Source organism: Myotis nattereri (assembly GCF_964212035.1).
Source record: "Myotis nattereri genome assembly, chromosome: 2".
Lineage (NCBI taxonomy): Eukaryota > Metazoa > Chordata > Mammalia > Chiroptera > Vespertilionidae > Myotis > Myotis nattereri.
In genome coordinates, this window is record NC_138076.1 from 112,345,637 (window position 1) to 112,370,986 (window position 25,350).

A 25,350-nucleotide genomic window follows, 5' to 3' on the forward strand; every position below is an offset into this window, starting at 1 on the left:
AATAACTTAAACAAGAAAATAAAATTAAAATTTTTTTTTGAACATTCATAAACCAATTTGATAAAAGCTGTTATTATTATTTGCCTAGGCTTTGGGATAAAAGCACATGATATAAAACATATTTCCTTTGCTGTTCAGTTTGCAGAAGAGAGGTCACATTTTGAGTGTGAAATTAGTTACTATTTAAGATATCTAGTACCAGAGATGGCCCATAGGACTAGGATAGAATATGCACCCCAATAAGGCCATGAAATGGGATAGATGATTAGTAGGAAAATGTTAACTAACCCTCTGTTTTCCATGAGTGCTGTGAAGTGAGAAAGTGTTATCCAATGCCTACCACGTCGCACAACTATTATTGGAGCAATGCTACCTGAAAAATGGGGGGGGGGGGGAAGCTTGGAAATCACGTTTAAGCATTAAATAATATTGGCAAGTAATGAGATTGGTGAAGTGAAGATGGAAAGAAATGTCTAAAATGACACTGAGTGGCTTTGTCAATGAGTTTAACCAGAGAAATCCTAGCATTTGCCCTTGAACTCTGAAGCTCACCAAGTATATTCCTGAAGCAAAATAGAGAGCCTGACAAGATGTGTCGAGTAGGATGTCTATGCTCCTGAGCTTGGCCCTCCCACCTTGACCCCATGGTGACCCTGCACTGCTCTCCATGGACTGGGGCCCCCAATGTTTAGTCTGTGGTCATGTTTTATATTAACTTCCAGGCTCTAGAAACTTGTTCTGGTGTGTTTTCTCTCTTAATATTTCTTAAAATATTTTTTCTTTTCTTTCCTTTTATTTTCCCCAGTAGTCTTGAGTAAGGCTTTGAAGAATCAATCTGTAGGTGTTCAGCAAATGTCCTGCTAGGAAGGGTGCCTGTACAGGGAAACGGGCACTGGTTTGGGAACCAGGCGGACCTGGGTTCAAATACTAGCTCTACCGTATTCGGACTAAGACTTTGGGGCTAGTTTCTTTTTCATTTTTAAAATGTTCTTTTTCTTTTTAAATCATAGTTTGCATTAAATGTCATTCCACAACAGTTTCAGATATACAGCAAAGTGGCCAGAAAACTATGGTCTCTACAGAGTGGTGCCCCCACTACCCGAAGTACCCACCTGGCCCCACACCCAGTCATCTTGACACTACTGACTATATGCCCCAGGCTGCAAACGCATCTTTGTGGCTATTCTCCAACTACCAATTTGTACTGCTTAATCCCTTCACCACCCCTCTAAATGCCTCTCTCCTCTGACAGCTGTCAGTCTATTCTCTGTATCTATGAGTCTCTTTCTATGTTGTTTGTTTTGTTCATTAGATCCCACATATATGTGAAATCATATGTATTTTTCTTTCTTGGACTGGCTTATTTCACTTAGTATAATACTGTCCAGCTCCATCCATGCTGTTCTAAAAGGTAAGATTTCCTTCTTTTTTATGGCCAAGTAGTATTCTATTGTGTAAATGTAGCACAGGTTTTTTTTTTAATTGTTTTTTTATTGTCTAAAGTTTTACATATGTCTCCTTTTTCCCCAATTGACCCCGTGCCTCCATTCCCACCCTGGGCAAGCCCCCACTGCCCCAGTGTCTGTGTCAATTGGTTATGCTAATATGCATGCATAAAAGTCCTTTGGTTGCTCTCTAACTCCCCTTCCCCTACCATTTGTCTCTGGATCTATTCTTGTTCATCAAATTATGTGGATCATTATATCCCATATATGAGTGAGATCATGTGATATTTATCTTGCTACGACTGGCTTATTTGGCTTAGTATAATGCTCTCCAGTTCCATCCATGCTGTTGCAAATGGTAAAAGTTCCTTCTTTTATATAGAGGCATAGTATTTCATTGTATAGATGTACCACAGTTTTTTAATGCACTCATCTGCTGATGGGCACTTAGACTGTTTCCAAATCTTAGCTATTGTAAGTTGTGCTGCTATGAACATAGGGGTGCATATATCCTTTCTGATTGGTGTTTCTGGTTTCTTGGTCCTAGAAGTGGGATCACTGGGTTAAATAGGAGTTCTATTTTTAAATTTTTGATGAAACTCCATACTGTCATCCACAGTGGCTGCACCAGTCTGCATTCCCACCAGCAGTGCAGAAGGGTTCCTTTTTCTCCACATCCTCGCCAGCACTTGTCATTTGTTGATTTGTTGATTATAGCCATTCTGACAGGGGTGAGATGATATCTCATGGTTGTTTTGATTTGTATCTCTGGGATGATTAGTGATTTTGAGCATGTTTTCATATGTCTCTGGGCCTTCTGTGTGTCTTCTTTTGAAAAGTGTCTTTTTAGATCCGTTGCCCATTTTTTGATTGGATCATTTATCTTCCTTATCTCCCTTTGGTTAAGTTGTATGAGTTCTCTGTAGATTTTGGAGATTAAACCCTTATCAGAAATATCACTGGAAATATGTTCTCCCATGCAGTGGGCTTTTCTGTTGTTTTGTTGATGGTTTCTCTTGCTGTGTAGAAGCTTTTTATTTTGATGTAGTCCCATTTGTTTATTTTCTCCTTAGTTTCCATTGCCCTAGGATCTGTGTCTGTAAAGGTATTGCTATGACATACGTCTGCTATTTTGTTGCCTACAGAGTCTTGTAGGATTTTTATGGTTTCCCATCTTACATTCCAGTCCTTTAACTATTTTGAGTTTGTTTTTGTGCATGGTGTAAGTTGGTGATCTAGTTTCATTTTTTAGCATGTATCTGACCAAATTTCCCAGCACCATTTATTGAAGAGACTGTCTTGACTCCATTGTATGCTCTTGCCTCCTTTATGAAATATTGAGTATAATGGCTTGGGTCAATTTCTGGGTTCTCTGTTCTGTTCCATTGGTCTATATGTCTGTTCTTGTGCCAGTACCAGGCCATGTTGAGAACCGTGGCTTGATAATATAGCTTGATATCTGGTATTGTGATCCCTCCAACTTTGTTCTTTTTTCTCAGGATTGCTGTGGCTATTTGGGGTCTTTTTTTTTATTCCATATGAACTTTTGGAGAGTTTGTTCTAGATCTTTGAAATATGCCATTGGTATTTTAATGGGGATTGCATTGAATCTGTAGATTGCTTTGGGTAGTATGGACATTTTAATGATGTTGATTCTACCAATCCATGAACATGGTATATTCCTCCATTTGTTTATGTCTTCCTCTATCTCTTTTTTCAATGTCCTGTAGTTTTCCAAGTACAGGTCTTTTTCATCCTTAGTTAATTTTATTCCTAGGTATCTTGATTTTTTGGTGCAATGGTGAATGGGATTGTTTTTGTAGTTTCTCTTTCTATGAGTTCATTATTGGTATATAAAAAGTCCATAAATTTCTGTGTGTTAACTTTGTATTCTTCTACATTGCCCAATTCATTTATTATGTCTAATACTGTTTTAATGGAGTCTTCATGGTTTTCTATGTATAGTATCATGTCATCTGCGAATAAGGACAGTTTTACTTCCTCTTTCCCAATTGGATGCCTTTTATTTCTTCTTCCTGTATGATCACTATCGCTAGCACTTTCAGTACTGTATCGAACACAGTGGTGAAAGTGGGTATTCCTGTCTTGTTCCTGTTCTTAGGGGAAATGAGTTTAGTTTTTGCCCATTGAGTATGATGTTGGCTGTAGGTTTGTCATATAAGGCTTTTATTATGTTGCGGTATGATCCCTCTATTCCCACTTTGCTGGAGATTTTATCAAGAAAGGGTGTTGGATTTTGTCAAATGCTTTTTCTGCATCAATTGATATGATTATGTGATTTTTGTTTCTCAGTTTGTTTATGTGATATATCACATTTATTGATGCAGATATTATATCATCCTTGGTATCCCTGGAATAAATCCCACTTGATCATGGTGTATGATCTTTCTGATGCATTGCTGGTTCCGATTTGCTAGAATTTTGTTGAGGATTTTAGCATCTATGTTCATCAAGGATATTGGCCTGTAGTTCTCTTTTTTTTGTGGTGTCGTTATCTGGTTTTGGGATTAGGGTAATGCTGGCTTCATAAAAAGTGCTTAGAAGTAAGCCTTCCTCTTGAATTTTTTGGACTAGTCTGAGGAAGATAGGTTTCTGCTCTTCTTTAAATGCTTAGTAGAACTCCCCTTTAAAGCCATCCAGATCAGGGCTTTTGTTTACTGGAAGATTTTTTTATCACAGTTTCAATTTCTTCAGTAGTTATCAGCCTATTCAGGTTTTTGATTTTTCTTGACTGAGTTTTGGGAGCTTGTATTTTCCTAAGAATATGTCTAATTCATCTAGGTTGTCCATTTTCTTGGAATAGAGTTGTTCATAATATTTTTTCATAATCATTTGTATTTCTGTGGGATCAGTTGTTATTTCAACTCTCTCATTTCTGATTTTGTTTATTTGGGTCCTCTCTCTTTGCTTCTTGGTGTATAAAGGTTATACACCTTTATACACCAAGAAGCAGAGGTTCATCAATCTTGTTTATCCTATTAGAGAACCAGCTCTTGGTTTTGATGATCTTTTGTATTTTTTTTTTTTTTGGTCTGTATGTTGTGCATCTCCATTCTGATCTTTATTATTTCCTTTCTTCTGCTTATGCTGGGCTGTTCTTGTTGCTCTCTTTTTAACTCTTTTGAGTTGTAGGGTTAGTTAATTTATTACCATTTTTTTCTTGTTTTTTTTGAGGTAGGGCTGTAGAGCTATGAACTTCCCTCTCAAGATTGCTTTCACTGTGTCCCATAGATTTTGGATTGTTGTGTTTTCATTGTCATTTGTTGCCATGATGCTTTTTATTTCTTCTTTGATCTCTTTGATAACCCAATCATTATTCAATAGCATACTGTTTAGACTCCAGGTGTTTGATTTTTTTAATTGTAGTTGATTTCTAATTTTATGCCACTGTGATAGGAGAAGATGCTTGATATGTTTTCTGTCTTCTTGAACTTGAAGAGACTTTGCCTGTGTCTCAATATGTGGTCTATCTTTGATAATGACCCATGTGCACTTGATAAGAATGTATATTCTGTGGCTTTGTGGAGAAATGTTCTCAAGATGTCAATTAATTACATCTGATCTAGTGAGTCATTTAGGATTGATATTTCTTTGCTGATTTTTTGCTTAAAGAATTTGTCTAGTGGTGTTAGTGGGGTATTAAAGTCCCCTACTATGACTGTATTGCTGTCAATCTCTCCCTTGATATCCTTCAGAAGTTTTTTTAAAAAACATATATTTTTTATTGATTTCAGAGAGGAAAGGAGAGGGAGAGAGATATAAACATCAATGATGAAAGAGAATCATTGACCAGCTGACTCCTGGAGGCCCCCTACTGGTGATCGAGCCTACTACCTGGGCACATGCCCTTGACTGGAATCAAATATGGGCACTTTCAGTCCGCAGGCTGATACTCTATCCACTGAGCTAAACCAGCCAGGGCCTTTAGAAATTTATTTATGTATTTGGGTGCTCCTGTATTGGATGCATATTTGTTTACCAGAGTTATATCTTCTTGTTGAATTGCTCTTTTTAGTATTATGAAGTGGCCTTCTTTATCTCTTGTTATGGCCTTCACTTTGAGGTCTAATTTATGAGGTACAAGTATTGCTACCCCAGCTTTTATTTCATTTCCATTCACCAGAAAACCCTTTTTCCATCCCCTCACCATCAGTCTGTGTGAGTCCTTTGTTTTGAGATGGGTCTCCTATAGACAGCAGATATATGGGTCATGTTTTCTTATCCACTCAGCTACCTTATGTCTTTTTATTGGGGCATTTAATCCATTTACATTTAAAGTTATTATTGATAGGTACTTGTTTATCACCATTTTTATTCTTTATGTCTGTGTTCCTTCTTCCCTTCCTATTTATTCTTTTTACAGCAGACCCTTTAGCATTTCTTGCATTGCTGGTTTGGTGGTAATAAACTCAGTCCTTTTTTGTCTGTGAAGCTCCTGATTTCACCCTCAATTTTTATTGATAACCTTGCTGGGCACAGTATTCTTGGATTCAGATCCTTGCTTTGGATGATTTTATATATTTTATTCCATTCCCTTCTGACCTGATGCATTTCTGTTGAGAAATCAGCCAATAGTCTGATGGGAGATCCTTTGTAGGTAACTTTCTGTCTGTCTCTGGTAGCCTTTAAGATTCTTACTTTGTCGTTGATGTTTGCCAATGTAATTATAATATGTTTTGGTGTTGGTCTTTTGGGGTTCATTTGTTTGGGACTCTGTGAGCTTCTTGGACTTGTGTGGGTTTTTGTTTTTTTTTGATATCAGGGATGTTTTCTGTCAATATTTCTTCAAACAGGTTTTCTATTCCTTGCTCAGTTTCCTCTCCTTCTGATACCCCTATTATGTGATGTTGTTTTGTTTTGTGTTGTACCAGAGTTCCCTTAGGCTCTCCTCCTGTTTTTTAAGTTTTTTTTTTCCCTAGATGCTGCTCTTCTAGGGTATTTTTTCCTACCTTGTCTTCGAGCTCACCGATGAGGTCCTCTGCTTCTTCTAGTCTACTGTTGATGTTTTCTATTGAGTTCTTTATTGCAGTGATGTCATTTTTCATTTCTTCATGTTTCTTCTTTATTTCCTCTTGGTTCTTACACATATTGTTAAATTTGTCTTCAAACCTTTTCAGCATCCTTATGACCACTGCTCTGAATTCTTTCTCTGACATATTGCTTGTCTCCATTTCATTTACTTCCTTTTACAGCAATACCTCCTTTTCTTTCATATGCGGCTGTTACTTTGTTTCCCCATGGTTGCTCCCCTCAGGGTGTCTGGTTATGTATCTCTCTCTCTCCTGTGTTGACTTAAAGGCCAAAAATACAACACAACAAGACACACCAAACACAAATGTATTCACAATACTAATAACCACAAATAAAGGTGACCACGAGAGAAAAGAGAATTAGGGGATAGAAAAGAGTGCAAAAATGATATTGAGCAAAGGAAAAAATGTAAGAGAGAAAAGCAAGAGAAGAAAAAAAGAAGGGGAAAAATATATATGTATATGGGGAGAAAACTCCAATAAAACAACAACTAACCCAAAAAATGCAAACAACTACAAACACACAGAGATGAATGCAAACAATAAACAACAACTAATTCAAAAAATGCAAACAACAAACACCCAGATGAATCTGAGGCAGAGCTTTCTCTAGGCAATATCTGACCTTTCCATCCACCAATTTCCTCACCAGCTGTGTTTAATTCACCAATTCCGGGTGGGTGTTGTTCGATTCATCTGTTCCTTCTATCTGCTCTGTGAGAAGGCACAAGGCCCATCCACATTTTCAGCACTGCTTTGACTGCCCCTGGACAGACTTTTTATGTGCTTGCGGTCAGGGAGGCTGGAGTCCTAGTGTTCGTGGGTTTGCAGCTGGTCCCTGAGCATTGTGGTTGTAGGGTTCTGGGAGGTATTTGAGGTCTCCTCGGTTGAAGGTAAGGCTGGGCTTCTGATCACAGCCAGTCTCCCCTTCAGGATGGCATGGTCTCTGCAGCAGAGCTAGCTACTCTGGGAGAGATTTCAGCAGCAGTATAGGCTGCCCAGCCAGAGGAGCCCAGTCTGCCAGTCCCAACAGTCCTGTGGAATATATCTGTCCCTCACTCACAAATACAGACACTCCCCACATGTCCACGCACTCTGTTTTTGTTCTCTCACTCACACACTATCTTGCAGCTTGCCATCCCATTGGTAGCCATCTTTGATCTCCTGTAGTACAGCTTTTTTATTCACTGATGGGCACTTGGGCTGCTTCTAAATCTTGGGTATTATAAATAATGCTCCAATGAACATAGGGGTACATATATTCTTTTGAATTAGTGTTTTGGTTTTGTTTGAATATATTCCCAGAGTGGAATCTCAGGGTCATAAGGCAATTCCATTTTTAATTTTTTGAGGAAACTTCAGTCTGCTTTCCACAGTGGTTGTACTAATTGACATTCCCTCCATCAGTGCACTGGGGTTTCCTTTCTCCACATTCACAGCAACACTTAGTTACTGATTTATTAATGATAGCCATTCTGATAGGTGTGAGGTAGTATCTCTTTGTGGTTTTAATTTGCATTTTTCTGATGATTAGTGATATTGAGCATCTTTTCATATGCCTATTGGTCATAAGTATGTCCTCTTTGGAGAAGTGGCTATTCAGGTCTGCTGCCCACTTTTTAATTGGGTTGTTTGTTTTTCTGGTGTTAAATTGTCTGAGTTCCTTATAAATTTTGGATTTTAACCCTTTATCAGATGTATCATTGGAGAATATATACTCCTATTCAGTAGGTTGTCTTTTCATTTTGTTGATGGCTTCCCTTGATTTGTAAACCCTTTTTAGTTTAATGTAGTCCCATTTGTTTATTTATTTATTTTGGTTTCCCTTGTCTGAGGCAATATGTCAGTAAAAATATTGCTATGAGAAAAATCTGAGATTTTACTGCCTATATTTTCTCCTAGGAGTTTTATGGTTTTGAGTCTTACATTTAAGTCATTAATCCATTCATGTGTATGGTGGAACAAGGTGGTCTTAAACAATTTTTTAGACTATAGAAATATTCAAATGTGCACAAAACAGAGAGACTAGTAAAATGAAACCCCATGTACATTTAATCATCTTGATTTATTTATCCCAAAATTTACTTTGGTTTATTTGTTGTAGTATTTTGAAGTAGATTTATACAAGTTACTTAACCTTAGTTCCCTCAACTTTAAAGTAGTAATTTGAACCACTGAATTCACCCTTTGCATGTTGAAACACTTGGTCTAGAACCAGGGACATGCAAGTTCTTTCTCCCTTTCTCCTTGACTCTGCCCTCCCAGCCAGGTGTGTGCTTTTAATATCCAACCCATTAGCCCCAAGAGGCATAAGTGTGTCCTTTGAAGAAACTTATCAGGGCCTGGTCCTGTCTGTCTTCTCAGTGTGCCACTTATGGTGTGGTCAGCTATCACTCTTGACTGTCTCAATGTATTAGAACATGAATAGTCAAATGGGTGGCCAAGTGCAAGCTACATGCAAATCCTCAGTCCTTCTGTAATGACTCCCAGGTTCATAGTGCAGTTATTTAAATACTCACTTGCACATATTTCTCAATGGTCTTCAGAACTTCCACGTTAAACTGCTTTACAGGAACAACCGAAAGGTCCATGTAGCTGAGCAGGCTGTAGATGACCTGGAGAAGGGGCTGCTGCATGCTCGGGAGGCCTTTCTCCAGCAACTGTGGGAGGCAAGGCACAGCCTAAGTCAGTTTGATGTCAGATTTTCACACAGAAGCACCAACCTTTCCCAATAGTTTTATGATTGCACATTTCCACAAGGGGAAAAAATCCTAACTACTGAAGAAATGAAGATATTATCAAGGGTCATGTAGGCAGATCTGAATATCTATATAAGCCTAAGCGACCGTCCGACCATTTGATTGTTCACCTGGTAGCTATTATGTGCAGTGACCACTGGGGGCAGACACTCAGACCAGTAGAGGAGGGAGCCCAATTGCTCACAGAATTGGCCATGGGTTAGGTTGCTGCTGGGGCACTGTTGGTCCCAAATCTGCTTACCCGCACCCCAGACCCAGAGAGGTTCCTCGGCCTGGCTTGCGGGAATTGGGCTGAAACCAGTTCTCTGACATCCCCTGAGGGGTCCCGGATTGCGAGAGGGCACAGGCTAGGTCGAGGGACCTCACCGGTGCACAAATCCATGAACCAGGCCTCTAGTATAAATATAATAGTTACACAACAGAATGCAATAAAATAAACCTCAAAAGGAAAGCATCAAACATCATTAATTACAAATAAGTTATCAGTTATTGACTTGGCAAAGATTAGAAATTGATAATTAGTATTAGTGAGGATATACGGTAGGCATTCTTTCAGATTAGTGGATGTATAAATTGGATAGTTTGGCCATTGAGATCAAAAGTACTAAAATAGCCCTAGTGCCGGTTTGGCTCAGTGGATAGAGCGCTGGCCTGTGGACTGACAGTTCCCGGGTTTGATTCTGGTCAAGGGCACATGCCTAGATTGCTGGCTCGATCCCCAGTAGGTAGCATGTAGGAGGCAGCAGATCCATGATTCTCTCTGTTCATTGATATTTCTAGCTCTCTCTCCCTCTCCTTTCCTCTCTGAAATTAATTATATATGTACCAAAATGATTCAAACCTTCTGAAATAGTAATTACACTTTTAGGAACATTTCCAAACCTAGAGATAAATACTGAGATTTAAGTGTGAGGTTTCACCATGGCATTATTTATAATGGTGGGAACTCCCCCCTCACCACCCCAAACAACAACAACAACAACAACAACAACAACAACAACAAAGGAAGCTCTGTAAGCAATTTAAATGTTGACCACTAGGGAAACATATAAACAGATTATGGTGAATTGTATGATGACATCTCATGTAGTCAATAGGATGACATTTTAAAAGATAGTGCAGGACATCAGATGACATTAAGTGAAAGAGAAAGTATGTACTATAGAGTTGTATACCTGAAACCAATATAATTTTATTAACAAATGTCACTCCATAAACTCAATAAAAAAGAAAGAAGTTTAGATAACTAACTTCTCTGTAATAAGATGCCAGTTTTTTTTTTAAATATATATTTTTATTGATATCAGAGAGGAAGGGAGAGGGAGGGAGAGAGAAAAACATCAATGATGAGAGAAAATCACTGATTGGCTGTTTCCTGTACACCCCTACTGGTGATCGAGCCTGCAACCAGGGCATGTGTCCTTGACCAGAATCAAACCCAGGATCCTTCAGTCCGCAGGCTGACACTCTATCCACTGAGCCAAAATGGCTAGGGCAAGATGCCAGTTTTGATGTGAATGTGTGTGTTATATAGAAATAACTTTGGAAAGGAATCCAACAAAATGTTACTAGCATTGCTCTCTAAATAATATAGTTATTGGATTATTTTTTATTTTTTTATCTTTTTTAACTTATCTGTATGTTCCAGAGGTTCTGCTTTAAACATATTCTGCTTTTATAATCAGAAAAATAATCAATATTTTCAAAAAGGAAAGCACAATAATGAGAAAATATATGTGACAGACATCCTGATAAAAGGTTCAAAGTGAAGAATTAATAGAACTGATTCAAATAAATGCTAAAATTCCATATGAACAGTGGCCAAAAGAAATAACTGAGCAGTTAACACTTGAGGAAATACATTACTATGCAAACCTAGTGTGTGAAAAAATGAATATATACAGTATAAAGGAAATACACCAAGAGAATAATTTTAAAGTACCAGAAATAATATACAATAAATAGAATGATAAAGTTTAGTTGGGATGAGGGGAAACAAGAATATTTATACTCTGTAGTTCTGGAAATTGGGAAAATCTCTGGGAAGACCAATTTCCAAAATGTGTAGAACTAATAACATATCCACATATCCATACTCTTTTCCTGGATAATTACTTTGGGAAATGCCACCAGAAGAAATGACCCAAATAATATCTGATAAAAAGTCTACATAAAAGGACCACTTGTAATAGAAAAACATTATGAACACAAACAACAAAAGGGAGATGATTAAGCAAATTGTGTTACATTAACCTGATAGAATTCCACAGTTTTTCAAAGTGACACCAGGTGAGCTATGTCAGCACATAGACATACACACACACAGAGTCAATGTTCAGTGACCAGAGCAGGTTCAATGGAAATACTAACCACAACTACATAAAGTCATATGTATGTGCATGACCAACAGCTGTAAGAACATGTGAGTAATAGAAATAGGAATTATTATATATTATAAGTGGTGGGGTACTAAATTCATAATAAAAATGTTGGTGACAATTTGTGATAAGGGCTAAAAAAAAATTAGGCAATCTATTATTACTTTTTAAAATCCCCACCCGTGGATATGGTTTTACTGATTTTAGGAGGAAGGGAGAGAAAGAAAGAGAAACATTGATGTGAGAGAGAAACATTAATTGATTGCTTCCCGTACATAACCTGACTTGGGACCAAACCTGATACGTAGGCACGTGCCCTGAGAGGGAATCAAATCAATAATCCTTTGGTCCATGGGACAACACTCTAACCAACTGAGCTACTCTGGTCAGGGCTACTTATTTTTTATCGTGGTACAAAATATATATATAACATTTACCATTTTAACTATTTTTAAGTGCACAAAGTACATTCACTTTGTTGTGCAGCCATCTCCACAATTTATTTCCAAAATTTGTTCACCATCCCAAATCTATACTAATAAAAGGCTACTATGCTAATTAGACTGGACATCTTCCAGACATCCTTCTGGACAAAGCCATGGTGGCAGGGGCTGAGGCAGAGGCAGTTAGGGGTGATCAGGCCGGCAGGGGGGAGCAGTTAGGTGGCAATCAGGCCGTCAGGGGGGAGAAGTTAGGGGGCAATCAGGCCGGCAGCGGAGGGCAGTTAGGGGTGATCATGTCAGCAGGGGAGGGCAGTTAGGGGCGATCAGGCCAGCAGGGGGGGCAGTTAGGCGGTGATCAGGCCGGCAGGGAAGCAGTTAGGGGGCAATCAGGCTGACAGGCAGAGGCGGTTAGGAGCCAGCAGTCCTGGATTGCAAGAGGGATGTCTGACTGCCACAGGGATCAGGCCTAAACCAGCAGTCCTGAATTGGAGAGGGTGCAGGCTGGGCTGAGGGACCGCCCCCCCCACCCCCCGCATGAATTTCATGCACCAGGCCTCTAGTCCTTTCTAATAAAAGAGAAACATGGTACTTAGCTGTACCTCCGCTACCCTTCCCATTGGCTAATCAGGCGATATGCAAATTAACTGCCAGCCAAGATGGCGGCCGGCAGCCAGGCAGCTTGAAGCAAACAGGAGGCTTGCTTGCTTCAGTGACCGAGGAAGCTAATGTTCCCTGCCTGCTGCTGCTGGCCTCTGAGCTAGAAGTTTGAAACATTGTTACAAATATAGAAGCTAAACAAAACCCCAGAAACCTGCTTTCAGCCAGCCGGGATCTCAGAGCTGGAGTTGAAACAGTGTTTCGATTATAGAACCCAAACAAACTAGATACCTGCTTTCAGCAGCCGAGGCCTCAGAGCTGGAGCCAAGCCTCAGAGCTAAAGCTGGCCCAGAATAAAAAAGAAAAAAGAAAAAAGGAGCGGTTGGGAGCTTCTGTCACCCGCCAGTCTGAAAACAGCCCTCAGCCCCTCACCCAGACTGGCCAGGCACCCCAGTGGGGACCCCAACCCTGAAGGGGGTGTGTCCAGTTGCAAACAGCCATCAGCCCCTCACCCAGGCTGACCAGGTAGGACCCCCACCCTGATCCAGGACACCCTTCAGGGCAAACCAGCCAGCCCTCACCCATGCACCAGGCCTCTATCCTATATAGTAAAAGGATAATATGACTCCCAACACCGGGATCAGTGGAGCCGCGAGGCCTCCCGGCAACAGGATCAGAGTGACAGGGGGCAGCGCCCAAACCCCGTGATTGCCCTGCGGCTCTGTGTGTGACAGGGGGCAGGGCCACAACCTCCCTATCCACCCTGCTCTGTTCGTGACAGGGGAAGGCGCCCCAACCCCCTGATCAGCCCTGCTCTGTGCCTGATAGGGGGGAGCTCCCCAACAGCCTGATCGCTCTGCGGCTCTGTGTGTGACAGGGTGCGGTGCCCCAACCCCCTGATCGGCCCTGCTCTGTGTGACAGGGTTGGCGCCCAAACCCCTCCCCACGGGCCCTGCTCTGTGTGTGGCGGGGTAGAGCCATAACCTCCCCATGGGCCCTGCTCTGTGTGTGACAGGGGGCGGTGCCCCAACTCCCCTATTGGCCCTACTCTGTGAGTGACAGGGTACAAAGCCCCAACCCCCCTGATGGTCATTGCTCTGTGAGTGACAGGGGACAGCGTCCCAACCCCCTGATTGGCCCTGCTCTGTGCGTGACAGGGGGTGGCACTGCAACCTCCCCACTGACCCTGCCTTGAATGTGACAAAGGGCAGTGCCCCAACCCCCCAATCGGCCCTACCCTGAGCATGACTGAGGGTGGCATTGCAACCTCCCGATCTGCCCTGCTCTGTGCATGACAGGGGGCGGCGCCCCAACTCCCCAGTCGGCCCTGCTCTGAGCCCGACCAGGGGCTGCACCGAGGGATTGGGCCTGCCCTTTGCTACCCGGGAGCAGGCCTAAGCCAGCAGGTCGTTATCTTCTGAGGGGTCCCAGACTGCAAGAGGGCACATGCTGGGCTGAGGGACTCCCCCTCCCCCCTGAGTGCACAAATTTTTGTGCACCTGGCCTCTAGTTAAAATTATAAAACAGTAACACTTCATCAACTCCTGCCCCCAACCTCTGGTAACCACTATTCTACTTTTTGTCTCTATAAATTTGCCTATTCTACATACTTCATAGAAGTGGAATCCTGTAATATTTGTCCTTTTGTGCCTGGCTTATTTCACTGAGTATAATGGCTTCAAGGTTCATCTATGTTGTAGCAGGTGTCAGTATTCATTCCTTTTTAAATCTCAATATTACTTTGTATGGATATATCACATCTCTTTTATATTTTTGAAACTTTTATGTCTTATAATCTAAATAACTTTGTCTCCTTGCTACTTCACATGTCACCTTTGTAAAGACAGGCACCATCTGCCTTTGTAAGCAGGGCATTTGCATGGGTTATCCTGTACTCCTGTAATCTGAGGTATGCATGTGCTGGCTTAGTAACTCTTGTGGGGACAGATGTGACCAAGGTGATAGTCAGAAGCAGCCAGGTGGCACTTATGAGTGCCAGGGATGGGAGGAAATGAGCAAATGAATCAGGGTTGTTGACAGCTGAGTACGGATTACATGTTTTGGACACATATCACAAACAAAATTCTGCAGGATCAACAATAAATTAAGAAACAACTACCCTCTTCTAGGCAGAGGCCTTCAGTCCTGTGAGCCTTTTAAAAAGTGATTGATTCTTTAACCCAGTGATTCTTTAACCTTTTGAGCTCAGCGTGTCAGCATTTTGAAAAACCCTAACTTAACTCTGGTGCCATGTCACATATAGAAATTTTTTGATATTTGCAACCATAGTAAAACAAAGATTTATATTTTTGATATTTATTTTATATATTTAAATGCCATTTAACAAAGAAAAAACAACCAAAAAAATGAGTTCGCGTGTCACCTCTGACACGGTGTGTCATAGGTTCGCCATCACTGCTTTAACCTATCTGGACTCTGAGTGAGTGACATAACTAAAGTTAGAATGGGCTCTCCTCACCACTTCTGACAAGGTCCTGGCAGAGGTACAAATGCATGTCCCCAAATGAAAAGCAACACTGAAAATGCTAAACAAGGAGTTGCTCTCTGTCATTTCCTCACAGAGTTCCTGACCTTGTGCACTGGAGCTGCTAAACAGAATACATGTCATCCCTTGTCCTATATACTGTGTATTCCTAACACCAATGTGCACCAAAATCAGAGTAGAAACATTTGTAGGAGGACAAAAATCCCATTCAATTTTAAAAGCAAACATAAGAGGTGAAGATAAAAAGTTTATTGCAAAATGTATGCTTTGTGAATCATTAAACATATCAAACCACATACTGACTTCTTAAATAAGATTTGAACACTGAAAGTAATTAGGATAAAGTTTTCTTTGTTGCCATGTGCTGACAGGTGTTAGTGCAATATTAAGAATTTAAGCTGTGGGGGCATCTATAGTCTTTATTATAATAAGTAGTCCTCCGGTACACGGATTCATGCACATTGAAAGGAAATTAATTAGAAGGTGGCCAGCGGGGCAGGACTGGGAGAGACGGGCCAAACCTCCCATGGCCCCTACCCGACCGCACCTGGGGCAGTGCTGCAGCTTGAAGGGCATCTGCGGAGTGAGCGGGGACCCGCCAGCAGGTGGGGTCCCTTGGCCTGGCCTGTGGGGATTGGGCCTAAACCGGCTCTCCGACATCCTGTGAGGGGTCCCGGATTGCGAGAGGGCAGTTCTTGGGTGACGCACCTTGGAATTGGGCTCCCTCCTCTCTGGTACCTAATAAATTTTATCCTTAATTGAAGAGCTTACCTCTGCCAGGTAGGTAACCATGTTCAAGGTGATGTCAGCATATGCTTCATGAAGGTACCGGCAGACCACGTTGACCCAGGTGGCACAGTCCCTCGTATAGCTGTGTGTTTTATAAAGAGTCATGACATGTGCAAGATTGGAAAGTTTGGGATTCTTCTCTTCCAAACAAACCTTAAGGAGAGGAAAATCAATCAGGAATAAAATGGCCCGATGAATAGGAAGAAATGTCAGCAATTTCAGTATCAGTCCCAGCAGTCAGGAAATCAGATTACACACACACACACACACACACACACACACTCTCACACACACACACACTTTTTATAGGCTGTGGAAGTGCTTATCTTAGTAATATAATTTTCACAAATTCTTTCGACCTGCTTTTTCAATAATGAAATCAAAAAAGAGTATGTATCAGCCACCCAGAAAGTTATCATTTCAGGTTTTGTGAAACTCATTGCCATGTTCAAGCCTGGTACTTTCTGTCCAACACTAGGCCTTTTGGGAGGCCTGAATGGGTCTGTCTGAACAGAACTGTAAGCCATACCTGAGCAATCCTGTTGGCTATATCCTTACAGAACTGGTTTGGGTTTTCAAAGTGCTGAATCAGCTGGGGTAGGAGACACAGGACATTCAAAGGAAACCCTGGATTAGAGAGGATACAATGGAGATGGCTGAATATGGTGCATTTTGGCTATTAACAGTGGGAAAGCATATTACAGATTTCATTTTGAGGCTATGCAAGTACAGTCTTTTGAAGCAGCTTCAATATGGTCTAACAAAATCCAGGAAAAATGTACAATCAAAAATTTAAAAAGCAGAATAAAATGAATGGAAGCCCTGTTTTGAAATTTTATCAGAAAACATAGGTCAGGGAAAACTTGTATAAGAGGACATAGGTGAATCATTTAAATTTCATTCATGTAATCAAAAAGGCTCTTTAAAATGTTGAGGATTTGCTTAGCACCACTGTGATAATCACTAACTCTATGAAAAGAATCCTGGGCCACATGTCATAGTATTAAAAATCTAGTCTGTTGCAATGGCCATTGTGGCTCAGTTGGTTGAGCATCATTTCATGCACAGGAAGGTTGCCTGTTCGATTCCCAGTTGGGGCACATGCTTGAGTTGCAGGCTCTATGCCCAGTAGGGGCGTGCAGGAGGCAGCTGATCAATGTTTCTCTCTTCCTCTCTCTCTAAAATCAATAAAAACATTTTTTTAAAAAAATTTAATTTGTTGATTTGGCTTAATTCCAGAGAGTTCTCAAGAGGAAAAGAAAATCTAAGAAAAATAAAAGACTTAGGAGTTAAAAAAAAGGGAAATAATATCTGTACAAGAGCAATGGAATTAACTGCAGTATCTGCAATTTGATATGGAAATAATAAAGAAATTTCTGATAGCATATGTATTTCTTCTGCCCCTTTTATACTATTGCTTTAAAAATATCTTCTAAAATATAATTAATTATGACTTACATTATATAAAATTTTAAAAGGTAAAACAAACTAGTCCCAACAAACCGTTTCTAAGCAGAGCTGCTAAAAGCAGTAAGCCCATAACTTCTTATTAGCTAAACATGGGCCTAAATACCAGACTTGTAAGATAGGGAGTGTATTTGCTTTACCGATGGCTTGGGATGAGTCCACCATGGATACTTTGGACACTGGTGTCAGCAAACTGAAAAGCTGCTGGGTCAGGTCTGTGGTGGTGAGGGAGGTGAACCCTTTCAGCAGCAGCTGCTGTAACCCTGAGAAGTCTGACCACTTGAGTTGTGCCTGGAGTTTCTCAAGTTTTTCTCGATTCTCAGCTTTATCGAGTGGCATGTGAGCCAGAAGTCTGTACAACAGCCTTAAGGCCATGAGGTATTCAAACTCAAAATCAGATTCCATCAAGGCCACTGTGACCCAAAAGATGGTGGCCAACAGGTTGGTTGGATGGTTTATGTGTGATGGGTCTGTGAGGCTGTCCTTCAAGGAGGATGAGCTCCTGGTTTTTGAAGAGAGACCTTGCTGGGTACAAGCCTGAATTCTGTCCAGTGTGGCACTCCGAGGTGGGTCTGAGGATCGGTCGATAACACCAAACTTCTTGGGCACAGAGAAGCTTCTCTGATGACGGCTCCGTTCTGCAGTTGCTGTGTTGCCACTACCTGTTCCAGGGTTCACATTTAGTTGTCCTGTGCTCTTTCTGCTTGCTGTAAGTTTAGTGCTAGAGCTTAAATCTGGTGATGAAGAACTGGGTATAAAAATAAAAATGTTCACACTAGATCAGATGAATCTAACCAAAATTTATAGACCCTTTAACCCTAAAACAACAGAATATACATTCTTCTCAAGCATACATGGAACATTCTCAAAGATAGACCACATGTTAGGACACAAAACAAGTCCATAACAAATTCAAGAAGATTGATATAATACCAAGCATTTTCTCAGATCACAATAGCATGAAGTTAGAAATCAACTACAATAAAAAAAAACCCTCAAAAAACACATGGAAACTAAATATCATGTTATTAAACAATAAATGGGTTACAAAAGAGACCAAAGGAGAAATTAAAAACTTCCTGGAGACAAATGAAAATGAACACACAACAAACCCTATAGGACATGCAAAAGCAGTTCTGAGAGGGAAGTTCATAGCACTACAGGCCAACTCAAGAAACAAGGAAAAGGACTAATAAACTATCCAACCCTACAACTAAATGAAAGGGAACAGTAGGAAAAACCCAGAGAAAGTAGAAGGAAGGATATAATAAAGATCAGAGTGGAAATAAATGACACAGAGACTAAAAAACAGTACAAAAGATCAATAAATGCAAGAGCTGGTTCTTTGAAAAGATAAACAAGATTGATAATTGATGAACCTTTAGTCAGACTCATCAAGAAACAAAGAAAGATGACCCAAATAAATAAAATCAGAAATGTAAGAGGCAATATAACAATGGGCACCACGGAAATACAAAGGATTGTAAGAAAATATTATGAACAACTTTTCCCCAACAAAATGGACAACCTGGATGAAATGGACAAAATTCTGAAAACATACAATCTTCCAAAACTGAGTCAGAAAACCTGAATAGGCTGATAACTACTGATGAAATTGAAGCAGTAATAAAAAACAACAACTCACAGAAAACAAAAGCCCTTTTCTGGATCACTGCATAGGGGAGTTTTACCAAATATTCAAAGAACTAACACCTATCCTACTCAAGCTATTCCAAAAAATCCAAGAGTAAGGAACACTTCCAACCTCTTTTTACAAGGCTAGCATTAGCCTAATTCCAAAACCAGATAAAGACACTACAAAGAAAGAGAATTACAAGCAAATATCCCTGATAAACATAGATGCTAAAATTCTCTACAAAATATTAGCAAATCAGATCCAGCAATACACTGAAAAGATCACACACCATGACCAAGTGGGATTTATTCTGGGGATGCAAGGCTGGTACAGTATTCGCAAATCAATAAATGTGATACATCACATAAACAAATTGGATGACAAAAATCACATTAATTGATGCCAAAGACGCATTTGACAAAATCCAACAACCCCCCTTTTGTTTTTTATAAAAAATCTCAGCAAAGTGGGAATAGAGGGATCATACATCAACATAATAAAGGCCATATATGACAGATTTATAGCCAAAGTCATATTCAATGAGCAAAAGCTAAAATCATTTCCCCTAAGAACAAGAACAAGACAGGAAAGTCCACTTTCACCACTCTTATCAACACTAGAGGCCTGGTGCACAAATTTGTGCACCAGTGGGTTTTCTTGGCCTGGCCTGAGGGATTAGGCTGAAACCAGCTCTCTGACATCCCCAAGGGGTCCTGGATTGTGAGAGGGTGCAGGCCAGGCCGAGGGACCCCACTGGTGTATGATCTGAGCCAGGGAAAGATGCAGGAGGTTGGACAGCCAGGGAGAAACCAAGGAACGGCTCCAGGGCATGTCCAGCCTGTCTTGCTCAGTTTGGATCAGCCAGACCCCAGCAGCAAGATACTGGTCAGAGTGTTTGCCCCCTGGTGTCAGTGCACATAATAGCGACTGGTCAACTGGTCGACTATCTGCCCCCTGGTAGTCAGTGCACATCATAGTGAACAACTGAGCAGCCTTACCATATCATTAGCATATTATGCTTTGATTGGTTGAACGGCTAACTGGACAACCGGACACTTTGCGTATTAGGCTTTTATTATATAGGACTAGAGGCCCGGTGCACAAAAATTTGTGCACTTGGGGGGCGGGTCCCCTCAGGCTGGCCTGTGCCCTCTCGCAATCTGGGACCTCTCGGGAGATAACGACCTGCTGGCTTAGGCCTGCTCCTGGGTGGCAGAGGGCAGGCCTAATCCCTAGGTGCAGCCCCTGGTCGGGCTCAGAGCAGGGCCGATTGGGGAGTTGGGGCGCCACCCTGTCATGCACAGAGCAGGGCGGATTGGGAGGTTGCTATGCCACCCTCAGTCACGCTCAGGGTAGGGCTGATTGGGGGGTTGGGGCACCGCCTCTGTCACATTCAAGGCAGGGTCGATGGGGAGATTGTGGCACCACCCCGTCATGCATGGAGCAGGGCCAATCAGAGGGTTGGGGCACTGCCCCCTGTCACGCACAGAGCAGGGCCGATCAGGGGGTTGGGGCACTGCCCCCTGTCATGCACAGAGCAGGGCCCATCAGGAGGTTGAGGAGCTCCCCCCGTCACTCACAGAGTAGGGCCGATAGGGGAGTTGGGGCACCGCCCCCAGTCACACACACAGCAGGGCCGATCAGGGGGTTGGGGCGCCACCCTCTATCACCCACAGAGCAGGGCTAATCACGGGGTTGGGGCGCCGCCACTGTCACACTCGGGGCAGGGCCGATGGGGAGGTTATGGCTCTATCCCATCACACACAGAGCAGAGCCCATGGGGTGGGGGGGGTTTGGGCGTTGCCCTCTATCACCCACAGAGCAGGGCTGATAAGGGGGTTGGGGTGCCGCCACTCTCACACTCAGGGCAGGGCTGATGGGGAGGTTATGGCTCTACCCTGTCACACACAGAGCAGGGCCCGTGGGGGGTCGGGATTGGGGCACTTCACCCCGTCACACACAGAACAGGGCCCGTGGGGTGGGGGTTTGGGGAGCTGCACCCTGTCACACACAGAGCCGCAGAGTGATCAGGCTGTTGGGGAGCTCCCCCCTATCAGGCACAGAGCAGGGCTGATCAGGGGGTTGGGGCGCCTTCCCCTGTCACGAACAGAGCAGGGCCAATAGGGAGGTTGTGGCCCCGCCCCGTCACACACAGAGCCGCAGGGCGATCAGGGGGTTTGGGCGCTGCCCCCCGTCATGCTGATCCCGGTGCCTGGAGGCCTCGCGGCTCCGCTGATCCCGGTGCTGGGAGGCATATTGCCATTTTACTATATAGAATAGAGGCCTCGTGCATGGGTGGGCGCTGGCTGGTTTGTCCTGAAGGGTGTCCTGGATCAGGGTGGGGGTCCCCACTGGGGTGCCTGGCCAGCCTGGAGGAGGGGATGATGGCTGTTTGCAGCTGGTCACACACCCTTCAGGGTGGGGGTCCCCACTGGGGTGCCTGGCCAGTCTGGGTGAGGGGCTGAGGGCTGTTTTCAGGCTGGCGGGTGATGGAAGCTCCCAACTGCTCCTTTTCTTCTTTTTTTTTTTATTTATTCTGGGCCAGCTTTAGCTCTGAGGCTCCAGCTCTGAGGCCTCTGCTGCTGAAAGAAGGTATCTGGTTTGTTTAGGTTCTATAATCGAAACTCTGTATCAATTCCAGCTCTGAGATCCCAGCTAGCTAAAAGCTGGTTTCTGAGGTTTTGTTTAGCTTCTATATTTGTTACAATGTTTCTTAAACTGCAGGCTCAGAGGCCAGCAAGGCAGGCGGGGAACGTTGGAGTCCTCCGTCACTGAAGCAAGCAAGCCTCATGTTAGTTTCAAGCTGCCTGGCTGCCGGCTGCCATCTTGGCTGGCAGTTAATTTGCATATCTCGCTGAGTAGCCAATGGGAAGGGTAGCAGTCGTATGCCAATTACCATGTTTCTTTTTTATTAGATAGGATAGTACTGAAAATCCTAGTCACAGTGATCAGACAAGAAGAAGAAAAAAAAGGCATCCAAATTGTAAAGGAGGAAGTAAAACTGTTATTATTCACAGATGACATGATATTGTACATAGAAAGCCCTAAAAACTCTACCAGAAAACTAGTAGACTTAATAAAGGATTTTGGTAAGGTAGCAGGATACAAAATCAACATCCAGAGATCAATAAAATTTTTATACACTAATAATAAACTCTCAGAAGGAGAAACTAAAAAAGGAACGCCATTTATCATTGCAACAACAACAAAAAGATACCTAAGAATAAACTTAACCAAGGAAGTAAAAGACCTGTACTTGGAAAATGATAGGACATTGATAAAATAAATAGAAGATGATACAAACAAATGGAAGCATATACCATGCTCATGGAATAATTAATATAATTAAGTTGTCTTTCTCAATTTGGCTTATTCATCCATACTACCCAAGGCAATATACAGATTCAATGTAATCCTTTGGAAATACTACTTTTTACCCATATTCTTAAACTTAAAGGAATAAATTTTCTTAAACTTAAAATGATGAAAAAGAAAACTTAACAACCTTAACAAGAAAATCAAACATCACACCAACAAAACAACAACAAAACCCAATACTAACTTTCATTTATTGATAGGTTAAAGATATAAGCAGTTGGCCAAAGTTTACTGATCTTTTTTTGTTCTTTTGAATTTGGGTAGAAATAATTATGAAATAAAATGTACAAACTTTAATATTCTATTAACTGACTGATAAGAATAGAAATGAACATATTATCAAGAAAGAAAATAGTACATGTTTGTATGAAAGAAAGTTTTTTGTACTTAATTTATGAAAAATGATTTCAAAGCTTATTTCAGGCTGAAAAGTAAAACTCTTTATCAACATTCTGGTAAATTTTACTAATTTAGATGAAGCTGTAGTAACATATACATTATGTTAGTAATCACATTAAGTTTACCTATCCATAAAAAATACTCAACAATGAAACAAGGCCCAATGAGATGTAACGTTACTGACTCAGTTTCAAAGCACAAGGAACTCAATGATACGAGCAGAATATGGAATTGTGAATGATCTGAAACTGGTTATTAAACACTAGCAGGAGCAAAGGAATTAAAAAATAAAAAAGATCCTAAGGTAGAAATTCTGCAAGTAAAATCAACATATATTCAACTGTTTTTATAGTGATGGTTCAGATGAAGTTTTGTGCATCTTCATTTTAAATAATATTTAGTTTTAGTTTCTGTTTACAATGTAATAGGAAATATTATATAAAATTTGAAAAATACTCAAAAACATAAAAAGAAAATAAAAAATCATTATTTGTATTATTTAGAAATAACATTTTCTATCTATCTTCCTGGTATTTTAAAATACTTTTATAATATATGTGTGTGTGTGTGTGTGTGATCCTCACCACCACCCCCCCCCCCCACACACACACACACTTTTTTTTTTTTTAAGTTAACACAATGTCATACTTTTTCAGGTCATCAATAAATTTCAAAAACTAGATTTATTCTTTGGACTTTGCCCAAAGTCTGATCATGTCCCAAATATCTAGTACAGTATATTTGATTTCAAAATGTCATTAAGCTGGCTCTCACCGAGATAATACAGTTAAGAGATCACTGTTCTTCAAGCAGTCAGACAAGTTATCCACGGCAGCTTCCAAAGTCAGGAGTGCTTCCATTACGTAACCCTGCCAAAGATGCAGAGACAACATTTTGGACAGCTTGTAACTGCTGTTAACTTCTTGGACATAAATTTAATTAATGCAAACTTTATTAAAGTAATTTTAATATCATTAAAAATTATATAGTTATTATTACTTTAATTTACAAAGTTTAAAACAAATTTTAAGGGCCACTGAGGAATTCAGCTGGTGCAGGAGTTAGCAGATAATTATAAAGATTTATTTTCCTAGGTCTGAGCTCCTCCACAGAGCAATCTCATTTGAAATCTAACAGGGAGGGGACAAGGTTGAAGGTATCAGACACATGGAGGGCATTTGAAATATAGAGTTGCAATGTCTGAAGACAGAGATTAAGAGATGTATGCAATGGCTGTGCCTCAGTGGCATTTTAAACAGCTCATCTCATGGCCAGGAGGAGGAAAATAAACTAGGGTCTATAGGCGTGCAGGCCTCCTTAGATGTAGGCAAATTTCTGATGGAAAAGAAGGCTTGGCCCAAGTTACAGAGCAGGTAATGCTCTTGCTTTCAACCTGCCCAGGCCCCAATCTCTGGGCTCTAGAGGGGTCTTCTTGTGGCATCTACTCTCTCCATTACTTCTTCAGCTCTTCTAGTTTACTGAAGGCTGCAGAGAAAGGTAGTGCTTTACACAGATACAACAGAGATCTCCTCTAGGTGGGGGGATTGGACAACTATGTCCTATGTTAGTGGAAAAATGACAAAACAACACATAATTTTCCTGTCCTCTACCAAATAAAACAAATAATAAAATAACAAAGAAGAGTCACCAAAGAATGTTCAGTTGTTAGCTTGAATAAACAGATAAAATATGTGGAGTTTCTAGAATAATACTTCTGGGAATGACTTTTGTAAATATAAAAGCCAACTTCTAAAATTTGAATTGTACATGTCCAAAGTGCTGGAATAACTGGCAAGAGAGACAAGGTTTTGAGAAAGTCGTTAGCTCCTTCTCTTTAAAATGAGAGAAACAGGATATGTTTGGTATTCTTTCCTTCCCTACCTGAATCTCATCACCATGTTCTCCAATCACCTCCACCAGTCTGGAGAGAAGGTCAGACAAGGCATGCGCTGACAGAGGTTGTTTGATTGCCCGGAATATCTGGAAGGACCGACAGGCATAGTGCCTTGAAGAACTTGCCAGGGCTGTCTGCAATGCAACCTCACTCAAGTGTTGCTCCAGACGGAAGCCTAGGGCACCAAGAGGCCAGAGACCAGATCAGCTGTCACTCTGCAAAGCCTGGGGCAACAGTAGTTATCTGAAGGTTTGAAACAGGTTCACTGCACAGGGCTATGTCCTGGTGGTACTTATTTAAAAATTAACAATTAAAAAAACAAACACATAAATTTTAATAAATCTTAAGGAGTATAGTGTAGTAGAAAAAGATGGTTCTGATTTTGAACTAGAAGTTTTCAGACTCAGAAAGAAACTTATTCTCTATTGCCTACTTCCTTATCTTTAACTTATGAATAAAAGCATCTATCTCATAGAAGTTTTATGGAAATTAAACAACCTTAAAAGTGCTTAGTACAGTATGTGATACATACGTGTTCACAAGTGTATTGCTATTTATTACTCTGCTATTTTTTCACATTATTGTTCTGTACTACTTTTTACATCAGA

The 25,350-nt window shown here is 41.1% G+C and overlaps 1 protein-coding gene across 4 annotated transcripts in view; it reads right to left on the reverse strand.

Annotated features, from left to right (window-relative positions):
• The window catches only part of FRY (FRY microtubule binding protein), a gene marked incomplete at its 5' end in the record, with an annotated part of 453,417 nt that overhangs the window by 100,053 nt on the left and 328,014 nt on the right, over positions 1 to 25,350 (reverse strand). For all 4 annotated transcript variants that reach the window (XM_081083582.1, XM_081083581.1, XM_081083584.1 and 1 more), the window contains 6 exons: positions 9,016 to 9,156; positions 15,951 to 16,121; positions 16,498 to 16,595; positions 17,576 to 18,183; positions 23,623 to 23,717; positions 24,730 to 24,917. In XM_081083582.1, the coding sequence (XP_080939708.1) occupies positions 9,016 to 9,156; positions 15,951 to 16,121; positions 16,498 to 16,595; positions 17,576 to 18,183; positions 23,623 to 23,717; positions 24,730 to 24,917 (1,301 nt within the window). The remainder of the gene's footprint in view (positions 1 to 9,015; positions 9,157 to 15,950; positions 16,122 to 16,497; positions 16,596 to 17,575; positions 18,184 to 23,622; positions 23,718 to 24,729; positions 24,918 to 25,350) is intronic.